The sequence below is a fragment of the Ranitomeya variabilis genome, chromosome 4, assembly GCF_051348905.1.
Source record: "Ranitomeya variabilis isolate aRanVar5 chromosome 4, aRanVar5.hap1, whole genome shotgun sequence".
Classification (NCBI taxonomy): Eukaryota; Metazoa; Chordata; class Amphibia; order Anura; family Dendrobatidae; genus Ranitomeya; species Ranitomeya variabilis.
In genome coordinates, this window is record NC_135235.1 from 438,094,558 (window position 1) to 438,108,404 (window position 13,847).

The following is a 13,847-nucleotide window of genomic DNA, read 5'->3' on the forward strand; positions in this document are numbered from 1 at the left end:
CATCTATGTAAGGCCAACGCTGTCAATCAAGGAGGGGGAGATAGAAAACTGCAGGTGAGAAGGTTCCCGGATCTGTGGCCACTCCATGGTGCACCAAGCATAGGCTCCATTAAACACCCGAATGTAGGACTCCCTTTCAGCCCGTCATTGTCCATGCTGGTCTTGATGAGGAGGTGTGTTGGAGTTCATTAAGAGACCATCAGACGAGAAGCGTGCGCCTCGCCACAATGCTATGGACGCTCTCTACCGCCCATGCATATCCTTCTCAGGGTGAGCTGACCGTGTCCTCCTTTTGCCATAAGTCTCCAGTCCCTGCCAGAGTAAGATTTGTGGCGTAGTGAGCGCCGCTGCTCATTGTCTCGCCTTCGTCCCACCCCATCTTTGCCCACTTTGATGGAGCTGGGTGAAAATAGCATGAGAATCCCCAAGGTCTCCAAATTTTAGCCCAGCCTCGAGTTGCGTCAACATTTTATTAGGGTTATGGCCCCTACAAGATGCTGTGCTTCATTTCAATAGTCCTTTCTTATTGGCAAACTCTTATTCAGACGTCCGTGTATTTCACAGATGCAATGTACCCAATTTTTCACGTACTTCTTTAAACTGGCTGCAATGTGGATTTGCCATCAATAGGAAGCTCCTTTTGAAGGGTGACCAGCTGAAGACTGCAGAGTACCGCCGTATGCCGCCAGGGGGCACGTGTACTCACACCACCCCTGCCATTCACAGCTTGTTAGTACTGGAGGAGCGCGCACAGCTAGTGCGTTCTATGGAGGCGCCACTAGGGGGCGCGCACGGACTAAGGCTGCGTCGCTTTGGAACTGCAGCTAGTCGTGTGTTCGCAGAGGCTCATGGGACTTGTAGTCCGTGTCAATAAGGAGGTACGGATGGAGGGCTGACTTGTTTACCGTTACCATAGAGACGCCGGTTCCAGGACAGGACAGCATGGCGAACAAAGCTGGAAAAAGAGAGTCTCGTTCCAGGACTCCGCCGGGTAATCTAAGATATGTGCTGGGAGATCGTGTAGCGACCGGTGACGTATGGTGCAGTGCCCTGGGATCTGCTCACACCAGCCAGGGGGTCTCGGGCCGGGCTGTGGGGTCCATAGTGCGTCCTGGGGAGGAGGAGCAGGCTCCCACCTGTGGGCCCCCTTGTCCCATATCTGCTATGTGTCAGTGTATGGACGCAGCCCCCCGACACCGGGCTGCCATTGGTAACAGTAGCACTGGTTTTGTAGGTGTCTGCCATGTGGATTTTGGGGGAACATACCCGGATTTCTAGCCACAGTCTGTATGAACATACCCTAAAGGTGGGTGCCCTCAGAAAACTGCTGAAGAAGCCCCCCAACACACACACGCGTCTCTATATCAAAACAACCTACTGCCCATATGTTCAGGTTTTAAACGTTGTTTTTTTTTTTTTTTTAAAGGGAATATGTCTCCTTTTGCCACCTAATCTGAGAGCAGCATAATGTAGGGGCAGAGATCAGATTCCAGCGATGTGTCACTCAATGGGCTGCTTGCTGTAGTTTTAATAATCTCCTGCTGATAAAACACTGATTTTATTGTTAGAGGACAAGTAAACCTGCTGCTAGGTAGCCCAACACCCCCCCCCCAGCAATGATTGGCAGCTTTATGTGTATAGGCAGTGCGTGTGTGTAAGTGACAGTAAGTAGCCCGATAAGTGACACATCGCTGGTGTCAGGCTCTCTGCCCCTACATTATGTTGCTCTCAAATGGTGTAACAAAAACCTGTTGATTCCCTTTAACTTGTTCAGGTTTCCAAAGAGGCCAAGCGGTTAAATAATGTCACCTGACCATTCTCCACTCTGTGAACCTTACAATACAAGTCAATCAGAAAGCTCAAAAGATGTTGGAAGACACCTGTTGTCTCTTCAGTGTCAGATTTACTAAGTCCGGGGTCACAGTGTGGTGTGTGAGAGACCCTGGTCGATTATGCTAAGGACGGCTCATGCTCTGTCAGATTACTGATCACATGTGAGAATCGCAGCACAACTATATTTCTCCATTGTCTGAGTCCATGAATGTCGGACTGCACTCGGATGGTGTTTGAGTGCAGTCCGATGTTACCCATAGACTTATAAGGGTGCATGTGATCCGAATTATGGATCCTCTCACAGCATGTGGAGAGCTTTTTCTCAGCATAAGAAAAAGCTCACATCTGCACTGCTCCATAGAATAACATTGGGCCAAGTGCTATCCGATAAAACATCGGCCGTGCTATACACTCGTGTGAGCGAGAGCTAAGACTGGATATGACTAATTTTACAATTTGGTTAGAAATCCTGTTCATCAAAAACAAAGTATAAAAGCTCTTTGTACCTGGATATAAACAGATACTTGTAGGTGATTGGTTCTTGCTGCTTCAACGAACACCCTTATTTATTATACTGATGGCTGGGCCGTACAGTACGAGCACTTTCTTACGTTTTGTGTCATCTCTATTTCCTCATAGATTGTAAGCTCTTGTGAGCAGGGCCCTCCCTCCTCCAGTGGGATTTGTTGAACTGTGTGTTAGGCCCTTTTCACACGTCTTGATATTTCCAGTACCAGAGATGTCAGTGTGTGTAATTCTTGTGGCAACCGTGTGCCACATCAGTACCACACGTACCAGCATCTGGGAAGCAGCGCTACAGTTAGTGCTTTTCCCCGGTGCCGGATGCTGAAGACGGCTCTCATTATTCTCCCCTGCTCTGCCGGCGATCAGCGGAGAATGATGAGTTATATTCAAGTGAGAGCAGGCGATGGCTGATGGGAGTATTACTTCCATCAGCCTACACCTGCTGCCGCTAATAACAGTATTCATCACCCACCGCCTGCACTATAAATAAATAAAAAAACAGCATTGGCTCCCTTGTATTTTGATACCCTGCACGGCAAAACTGACTGCTGCGGCCTGCAACCCTCAGCTGTCAGCTTCAGCTAGGCTGGTTATCAAGAATAGAGGGGTCCACACGTTGTATTTTTTAAGTATTTAAATAAATATTTGAAAACGGCGTGGGGATCAGGGCCGGTTTTAGACAGAGTGGGGCCCTAGGCAAAAATGTTAAAGTGGGGCCCCAAATGATAACATTGCACTGTGGCCCTCATATTTAGGGGCCTTATATCGGCCAACGGGTCTGCCACTATTAGCTGTACGCAGGGGCGTTGCTAGGGTCAGAAAAGATTGGGGGCACAAGACAGAGTTGCCCCCAACCCCCTCTTAATTTTTTTTTTTTTTAAGGCTGCCGTCACACTAGCAGTATTTGGTCAGTATTTTACCTCAGTATGTGTAAGCCAAAACCAGGAGTGGAGCAATCAAAGGAAAAGTACAATAGAAACATATGCACCCCTTCTGCATTTATCACCCACTCTTGGTCTTGGCTTACAGATACTGAGGTAAATTACTGACCAAATACTGCTAGTGTGACTGCAGCCTAACTCTTCAGATAAAACAGTGCTAACTCTCTGAGAACAGATAATGTAGTGGATGTCACCTGCAGTCCTATGTAACACCACAGATAGACATAGCGTTTGAGACTAAAGGTACCTTCACACTAAACGACTTTGCAACGATAACGATAGCGATCCGTGACGTTGCAGCGTCCTGGATAGCGATATCGTTGAGTGTGACACGCAGCAGCGATCTGGATCCTGCTGTGATATCGCTGGTCGTTGCTGAAAGTTCAGAACTTTATTTGGTCGTCAGATCGGCGTGTATCGTCGTGTTTGACAGGAAAAGCAACGATGCCAGCGATGTTTTACAATGGTACCCAGGGTAAACATCGGGTTACTAAGCGCAGGGCCGCGCTTAGTAACCCGATGTTTACCCTGGTTACCATTGTAAATGTAAAAAAAACAAACAGTACATACTCACCTTCTGCTGTCTGTCACACGTCCCTCGCCGTCTGCTTCCCGCACTGACTGTGAGTGCCGGCCGTAAAGTAAAAGCAGAGCACAGCAGTGACGTCACCGCTGTGCTGTGCCTTACGGCCGGCAATCACAGTCAGTGCGGGAAGCAGACGGCGAGGGACGTGTGACAGACCGCAGAAGGTGAGTATGTACTGTTTGTTTTTTTACATTTACAATGGTAACCAGGGTAAACATCGGGTTACTAAGCACGGCCCTGCGCTTAGTAACCCGATGTTTACCCTGGTTACCCGGGGACTTCGGCATCGTTGGTCGCTGGAGAGCTGTCTGTGTGACAGCTCTCCAGCGACCACACAGCACGCTGCAGCGATCGTTTAGTGTGAAGGTACCTTAAGACTATGTTCACATGCAGCATTTTTTTTTCAGTAGCCAAAACCTTTTCTATTAGCAGTAAAAATGTTGAGTTCAAAACCCCTGTTTTCAGCTGGTTTTGTGGTGTTCTTCACATTTTTTTCAGCTTTTTTTTGGAGTGAGGATGTTTGGTCAGTATTTCAAATCAGCATATGTTAGCCAAAACCAGGAGGGTGAGAAATACAGAAGTGGTGACGTGTTTCTCAGGCTATGTGCACACGCTGCGGATTTTGCTGCGGATCTGCAGCAGTTTTCCATGCGTTGTACAGTACCATGTAAACGTATGGAAAACAAAATCCGCAGTGCACATGCTGCGGAAAATACCGCGCGGAAACGCTGCGTTGTATTTTCTGCAGCATGTCAATTCTTTGTGCGGATTCTGCAGCGTTTTACACTTGCTCCATAATAGGAATCCGCAGGTGTAAAACCGCTGTTGAAAACCGCACAAAAACCACGGTAATTCCATGATAAATCTGCGGTAAATCTGCCGGTAAAACTGAGGGGATTTAAAAAGCACTACAGTTCTGAAAGCCAGTCAGAAAACAAACAAGCGCCTGCAGGAGATTTCGGAAATCTCCTATGTTTTGCTGGCACTTTGAAAAGCAGCTTTTCGCCATGTTCATATGCAGAATTTTTGCAGCTTTTTCTTCTGCAAATAAGAAGTTTACAGCATTTTACAGCACAAGCAAAAACTGAGATTTTCAGAAATCTCCTGCGCACCCTTTTATTTTCTCCTGACTGAATTTCACAACTGCAGCGTTTTTTAAATCTGCGGCGTGTCGCTTCTTTCAGCAATGTTTTTCACCTGTAGAAAGCAATGTAAAAGTTTAAAAAATGCTGCAAATGTTGCAACGTTGTTTTTGCTGCATTTTTTGTGAATAACACTAACTTTATTAAACATGTACTGTAGACAAAATGCATACTGTAAAAAACAAACAGCAAAAGTTCTAAGGGTGTGTGCCCATAATCAGTAAACGCTGCGGGTCGGCTGTGGTACTTGTGCAGTGTCCAACCCGCAGCGGCCACATATTACAGTATAGTGGATCGGATTTCAAGAAATTCCATCTCTGCTATGCGTGCACTATCACCCGCAGCTCACCTGCGGAGACGGACATGTGGCGCGTCTGTCCAGGCTGCAGCATGCCAATTTATCTGGCGTAGACGCGAGTCTCCACAAGAGAAATCTCACCCCTGCAATGTATAGGACGCAGGGATTCCGCACAGATCCATGAACACACGCGGAATCACCTGTGTTCAAAACATGGCCGCACTTTGGACACCGCACATGTCCGCTGCATCCAAAGGGGCTGCCATTTCCGGATCCTCTGCACATACTCTAAAAAATGGGTGCTTTGAAAGCAGTGTTTTTACTGCAAAGAGAGCAGGCTTTGGCTGCAAAAAAAAAAATGCACCAAAAACGCTGATTCCTATGCACACCTGTACTATATGTGTATGGTTTACCCTTATTGTTTCACGTGGGAATTCATTTATTTCTATGTAATAAATGCCCTGATTCAGCAGACAATATCCCTGTCTTGTGTCATCCAGACAGTAGTGACAGGAGGTCGCCCTGTCAGATTACCAGCAGTGATTTAGTGACTGGTCAGAGCCTATGCTGCTCCCTGCTGTATGTGACTGTGAAACCTGATCCTACAGCAAACAGCACAGAGCTCCAGGACCACATGAGTAAATAACAGCAGTGAGGGGGTCTCCAGGGGGGTTTGGGAGAGATGCCACTGCTGTACACCCTCTGGGCACTTCATACAGGGGCTGCAGAGGTAGGGGCCCCCTTTCTAGGTGGGGACCCCAGGCGTCTGCCTGTGCCAAACGCCGGCCCTGGTGGGGATCTCCTATTTTTGACAACCAGCCAAGCTAAAGCTCACAACTGGAGGCTAGTATTCTCGGGATGCTAAGGGGCCATGGATATTGACCCCCCCAGCCTAAAAATAGCTGCCCAGAAAAGGCACATCTATTAGATGCGCCAATTCTGGCGCTTTGCCCGGCTCTCCCCACTTGCCCTGTAGCGGTGGTAAGTGGGGTTAATATTTGTGGGGTTGATGTCACCTTTGTATTGTCAGGTGACATGAAGCCCAAGGCTTAGTAATGGAGAAGCATCTATAAGACACATATTCATTAGTAATCCTATAGTTACATGGTAAATACAGACACAGCCAGAATAAAGTCTTTTATTAGAAATAAAACATAACGCAGCTTAACTTTTTTTTTATTTTAAAATAACACAGTTATACTTACCTAACGCTTAATTCCACCGAAGCCCTCAATCTCCTGTAAGAAAACTAAAATAAAAAAAACAACAATATACCATACCTGTCCATCATTCTGTCCCACGCCTTAATCCATGTCTGGGAGATAATTAGTTTTCAATCTGGACGGTGCCAAGATGCGACCGCCCCGGCTGAAAACTACTGGTGAATGAGCTGCTGCGAGCACAGCGTCAGTGACCGGCGGTGACGTAATTAAGGTTACCTCCGGTCAATGAGGCTCCGCTGGGCTGAACTGCAGTGACCTCAGCACCGTAGGCAAAAGTCACTGAGTTCACCGCAGATCACCGTGAGAAATTCATCAACCAGTGCGTGCTCTTACTGTTATTAGCAGCAGTAGGTGTAAGCTGATTACAGTAGTAGTCCCATCAGCTGCCGCCTGCTCTCACTGTTATCGCCTGAATATAACTCTTATCATTCTCCTCTGCTCCTGCTGAATGCTGGCAGAGCAAGAGAGAGTGATGAGAGCCGTCTTCAGCACCCGGTGCTGGGGAACTGTACCGCTGCTTCCCAGGCGCCGGTACGTGTCACACTGATGGCAGCCTGTGCTGCTTTTAAAAAATGGACATAACAGCTTGTTTTGCCCACGGTCCATGGAAAGACACTGACATGTGCACAGAGCCATTCGCTTGAATGGGTCTATGTGTATAAGTGCCTAGGGTACGTGTGAAAACCGTTACCACATGTACTGGATACCCTGATGTGTGAAAAAGGCCTTAGGGCTCATTCAGATGTCCCTGCAAATCAGTCCTAGCACAGACTGCAATGCAAGTACTGTCCACGGGTCTCCCAGGTAGCACCACAGCTTCATATATTTCTATGAGGCTGTCACACTTAGGTTGGGAGAGCCGAAGCTATTCCGTGCATTGCAGTCTGTGCGTGCTCAGACCGATTTGCATGGACGTCAGAATGATCACTTACGTTTGGTTTCACAAATTTGTGTATTGTAATCTGTGCAGTCTCTATACAATGCACACTGACAGTGCACTCTGTTGCCGAGTTATCACTTCTGATCAGAGCCTGTGAAGAAGCACACTGTCACTGCATTAAAAATATTGCACAATACTGCATACATTGGAATTGACAACCAACTCAAGCTCAGTAGAGAAAGCACTAGTCCACCCTCTGAAACTGGTGTCAATGATGATGCTTTGTTTCAGGATGATGACATCTTATTTGAAAATCCAAAGAAAGAGCAATGCACTTTGTTATAAAAAACAAAACAAAAAAAACTGCACCCAGTGAAAAAGATTTTTTGAAAGTGGACATCCCCATTAATTTAGTCTGTAAATAGTTCGGAGAACACAGTGTCTTCAGATTGTATTCTTTGGATGAGCTCTGGTTTATATAGATTTATTATGTTACAGAGAAGAAAAAGCTGAAGGGGTTTGAGCAGTCCACCTCGCCTGTACCAGAACAGACGGAGCCGGCCACAAGCGTCGGACTGAAAGCTGAGGAAATCCAGGCTCTGGCTATAAAACCCGAGGATCTGGAGAAGGTAGCGTTCACTTATGGACAAAGTTACATTCACAAAAAGACCCTTTGGGGGCATAGTTGTATGGATTCACCGGTGAAAATGTGTTTGTATACATAGCTAGCACCAATTGCATAAGCTTAACCTCTTAGATGCCACTGACATTAATGACTGCGGCATTTAAGAGGTTTGGGATGGGGCAGGTTGGTTATTCCCATTGATTGAAATAAGGGTTATGGATGGGATGTAATGGCAAGTGGGGGCCCCATGTGTGCCATGTTAGTACATGTATGTGTCATCAGAGACCAGTAATTGTACAAAAAGCTACAATACTACTACGTCCCCTAAAAGAACTAATAAAAAAAAATGTAAAAAAAAATCACACTAAACTCTGCAGGGTAATCAATATAGTGGAGGACAATTTTATATTACAGGATGATTAATGTAAACTAGAAGCTTGGGCTGATAAATGGCAAATGAGCTTTAATGGGGATAAATGTAAGGTCATGCACTTGGGTAGAAGTAATAAGATGTATAACTATGTGCTTAATTCTAAAACTCTGGGCAAAACCGTCAATGAAAAAGACCTGGGTGTATGGGTGGATGACAAACTCACTGGAGACTGGAGGGTCTGCCATACCAAGATAGGTTATTACACTTGGGGCTATTTAGTTTGGAAAAACGAAGGCTAAGGGGTGATCTTATTTTAATGTATAAATATATGAGGGGACAGTACAAAGACCTTTCTGCTGATCTTTTTAATCATAGACCTGAGACAGGGACAAGGGGGCATCCTCTACGTCTGGAGGAAAGAAGGTTTAAGCATAACAACAGACGCGGATTCTTTACTGTAAGAGCAGTGATACTATGGAACTCTCTGCCGTATGATGTTGTAATGAGTGATTCATTACTTAAATTTAAGAGGGGACTGGATGCCTTTCTTGAAAAGTATAATGTTACAGGGTATATATATTAGATTCCTTGATAGGGCGTTGATCCAGGGAACTAGTCTGATTGCCGTATGTGGAGTCGGGAAGGAATTTTTTTCCCCAATGTGGAGCTTACTCTTTGCCACCTGGTTTTTTTTTGCCTTCCTCTGGATCAACATGTTACGGCATGTTAGGTTAGGCTATGGATTGAACTAGATGGACTTAAAGTCTTCCTTCAACCTTAATAACTATGTAACTATGTTAATATATAAAAGTTGAAATCACCCAATTTTTCCCAAAATGTAAGTAATTATCTGAACTAATAGAATATAAAAATATTTATGCCACACAGTGAACGCCGAAGTGGAAATTAGAAAATCAAAATGGAAGAATCACTGTTTAATGGTCATGTCACCCCTGGAAAGTAGTGGAATCAAAGGAGATCAAAAAGTCATATGGATTCTAAATTGGCAGCCATGAAAACTGACCCTGAAAAAGGGGTGTGTGAATAGTTCTTAGGCCACGTACACACGTTGAGTGTGCAACATTTGTTTTATTCTATTGAGAAAGAAGAAAAGCCTGTGGGTTTTTGCTATGTAATCTGAGAGTACGAGGAGCAGAGATCCTGAATCCAGCAGTGTATGACTTACTGGGCTGTGTTTTCCTGTTTTAATACAATCAGTGTTTTATCAGCAGGAGGAGGACAACTGGCCTCGTGCATCCTAGTCTCACCACGCCACCAGCACTGATTAGCAGCTGTCTGTCACTACACAATGTACACAGAAAGCTGTGATGTGGGCAGGTTATACACAGCTCCACAAGTGATCTCTGCTAGATCTGCAGCAGAGAAAACTGTGACTTTACCATAACTTCTGCACCCAGCAAACTAAGTGATACATCACTGAAATCAGGGTATCTGTCACTACCTCATTCCGCTGCTAGATTACATGGCAAAAAACTGCTGACAGATTCCCTTTAAAGGGATAGTTTTTCTGTGTCACCCCCTTCTGAAAGTAAAGTTGGGCTTCTGAATCTGCTTTGCTGTTATCACCAAGGGTTAATTTGTAGCCAGCGCCTGCTTCAGGAGAAGGGCAGCATTACATGGCCAACAATCCGATAATGCACAGCCTCTGGACTCATTATGGCTGTTTTACCTTTGTCACATTTTTTTTGGGTATCTTGTACCTTTTCGTATGGTGAAATATTGGTATTATCTCATGATGTAATCAGTAATTATTCTGATAGACATAAATGTATTTGATTATTTACAAATCTTTTCCAGAAATGTGTTGGTCTACACGGTATGGTGTAATTGTTGCATTATTCTGTAATTAACACTGTATTTTAGATATAGCCACAGCTTCCTCTTAAGGAGCCCAGACCCCATTTGTGCCGTCATTTCCTCCACAGATTGAAAATGGTTCCTCAAACACTTTTATTATACATAAGCGTTTTTAAAAATAGTATTTGAGTGTTTGCTTTCTGTGACGTCCATGTGCCAAGATACCACCAGTGCCGAGTGATAGCGGACTGGTAGCAATGGCCGATTGCAGGTACATAGTCAAGGAAACCGGACATATACTGCATAGAAGGAGCCCTCTGTAATATGTCTTCACAAGGGTAATGCAAAGAGTAATACACTGTCTGCCATAGTCATCACTAACTGCGCCCTATGTCTATAAGTAGGAATGGGCTCCATTACTTGTTGGGTCCTATGGCAGCTATGTGTTGGAAAAGATGGCTAAGCTGTAGTTACACCCACCCCATAAACTCATTTTTCCACCAGCATTTCACGCAGATGATCGATAGTGTTGAGATCTGTGGAAATATGAGACCAAGTCACCACCTTGAACTTTTTGTCACGTTTCTCATATTATCTCTGTCCTATTTTCACAGTGTGTCATTATCCTGGTGACTTCTGCCATGAAGGGGTGTTCTTGGTCTGATAGGTAATATGTGTCAAAGTAACATCCAATGAATGCCAGGACTTCAGGTTTCTCATCGTGTTGACCAGAGCATGACTTCTTCCCAGGGGTCAGCACTTCATTGGGACCAGTCTCTGGCTACATAGCCCTATACATAGCAAATTCTGGTGCACTGATGTCCTGACACCCTAACATCTCTTGGCAGAGGCTTCTCTCCCAGCCAAACCAGTCCTCCTGCTTTGCAATGATGAAGGGAAAACACCCTGTCAAGGATACACAGCCGAAGAGTGGGGGGGAGGATCAAGCCCCATCGCTGTTATCACTTTGTCACAGATGTCATCGGAGAGATCCCACCACTGCCACCATTCATCAAGTGAATGCAAGTCTGCTGCCTCCAATTGTCAGGACAATTATGCAATTATGCCGGTTATTGGGGAACTAACAGAGAGCATATGGTGTATACATTTCAGATTCCAGCACATGGGATATATCTGTATACCCCGGTACGGTCACTGCTAACAAAAGAACCAATAGCTGCCGCCACCAGTCATTTATATAGATTGATTGGACAACCTTTACAGGTAGCATACGTTTGGCTTCAGGGTGCGGCTTACAGAGCAAGAGGAACAGAGCTATTCAGTTTTATATTTAATCCAGAAAGGTAGGCGGTGTGTATAAAAATATACAAAAATGTTACTAAAAGAAACAAAACAATACGATATATACCGTTACAGAAAATAAAAGGGATGACGAAAGAAACTTACTAAACCTGGTCACAGTAATGACTCGGCTTTGTGGCGGGAAGCACTCCTGGTTTGGAAAATGGACAAAGCATCCAAACCTAGTTACTGATTTTTATTAGCTCAAATGGATCAAATATGTTAATGACACAACAATCAAACTCGGATCACAATTTGATTCGATAATCAGTTTAATGTGATCTGATTCTTTCAGATGAGAGAATCGTAGCACAGGTGAGGAAAAGATGGAGAACAAAATTTCTCCATCTTCTCCATTGTGTGAGTGTGTGGAAATCAGACTGCCCTTGGATGACATCCGAGTGCAGTCCGATGCTTTACACATACTTATAAACTTGTATGGGTGCGTGTGATCTGATCATCAGATGCATCCGCATCATGCTGTGATATCAGCAAGAGAAAAAAAAAAAAAAAAAGGTGATCAGCACTGCCCCATAGTATATCATTGGTCCGGGTGCTATCCGACAAAACATCTGATAGCACTCGTCCGATGCATACGCTCGTGTGAGCAAGCCCTTAGACTGAGTGATGCTTTTACTGGCTAACCAGAAACATTGTATTGGCAAGCTTTTGAAGCACAGAGGCTCCTTCATCAGGGACGTTTACAAATGAAGGACTGAGACGAGAGCACAACATTTCAAAGATTATTAGATATAAATGATCCAGAAAAGACATTGTGCAAAGAAAAGCCACCTAGCAATATGTCACATGCATACAAACAGCATGAAGAAACTCTAATATGTCAGCAAAAGGAGAACACAAGGAGTTAATGCTCAAATCGAAATGTTATTATGGGCTATAAAGTACCAAAGTGATCTATATAAAACCTACCGTATATATGTGATAATACACTAATTGTATTGTCCGTTTGGCTGTGTATAGTTGTACATTAATTTTTTTGTTTGTTTATTGTCACCTGATATGACCCACCTTATTGTACTGCCTTTCTTCCCTTTTTAAATGATTTTATATATATCACTTGGGTAATTTATGGCCCTTAATAAAATGTCAATTTGACCATTAACTGCTCGTGTTCTTCTTTTGCTGAAACATTTAAAAGATGTTAAAATGAGACATTTGTGCACAGGATGTCTGGGGTGATGGCTCCGGCACTGAGCCCACATCTTCTCATCGCGATCCACCCACGGCTGTTAACATGTTAAATGCCACTGTTAGTCTCTGACAGCAGTATTCAACATGAGCACGCTGGATCTCAAACCTTGCCCGTCGCCACCCCGTCTCGTGACTACATGGCGCAGATGGGATGGCACGGCAACTGGGTGTCTGCATGAGACCCCCATGCTTGTCACTGCCGATCTGCTATGAGCGCTGCCCAGCAGATGATCATTTCTGCTATACTTAGCCGGGCTGAAACCATGTGTAGCACGAGTGACCAGATCGCAGCTTCCTAAGGAGACTATTAACACAAGTAAAGAGTGGTGTAAAAAATTGTATTATTTTTTTTCAATATAAAAGTTCAAATCACCCCCCTTTGCCCCATTCAAATAAAAAAAAAAAATGCACACATTTGATATTTCTGCTTTCAGAAATAAATCAAAACGTTGCAATAAAATGCATCAACGGGCCATAAAAATATCGTACCTACCACAAAATGGTATCAATAAAAACATCAGCTCGTCGCGGAAAAAATAAGCCCTCACCCAGCCCCAGATCACGAAAAATTGCTGCAATTGTTCTGAGCTTTGGAATCATATTGCCACGTTATTTTTACTGCACAGTGAATGCTGTAAAAACAACCCCCCCAAAAAAAACAATGGTGAAATTGTGGTTTTTTTTTTCATATTTTTCAGTTCATTGTATTTTACAATGAATGACAGAATTCAAAGCTACAAAAAAAATCATCGTATGTTATGGCTCTTGGAAGAAAGGGAGGAAAAAAAATGAAAGTGCAAAAATGGAAAATCTCCGGGTTAATAAGCCTGGTGTATCTGAAAATTTCAAGAGACAAATATTTCTTTTGTCAGACTAACAGATGATATCACAATGATCATTTCTGTCTCATAGCTTCACCCTCCGCGACGCCCCAAAGAAGAACAGAAAGCTCCTGTAAGAAAACAGGTCCTAATTCGGAAGCCTCATGACTCGGAGCAAAGTAGAAAGAGACGACTGCTTGTTGCTCGTCCAGTGCCACCAGGGTCTGCAAGCAAGGGCCAAGATTTTTCTGGTATGCAGCAGCCAGTC

The 13,847-nt window shown here is 44.4% G+C and overlaps 1 protein-coding gene across 2 annotated transcripts in view; it reads left to right on the forward strand.

Annotated features, from left to right (window-relative positions):
• Positions 1 to 828: 828 nt before the first annotated feature.
• The window catches only part of MYCBPAP (MYCBP associated protein), a 118,040-nt gene continuing 105,021 nt past the window's right edge, over positions 829 to 13,847 (forward strand). The window contains exons 1-3 of one of the 2 annotated variants that reach the window (XM_077251454.1): positions 829 to 991; positions 7,927 to 8,057; positions 13,671 to 13,830. In XM_077251454.1, coding sequence (XP_077107569.1) covers positions 943 to 991; positions 7,927 to 8,057; positions 13,671 to 13,830 — 340 coding nt within the window. In that variant the 5' untranslated portion in view covers positions 829 to 942. The remainder of the gene's footprint in view (positions 992 to 7,926; positions 8,058 to 13,670; positions 13,831 to 13,847) is intronic. The other variant, XM_077251453.1, reaches the window with a different exon arrangement.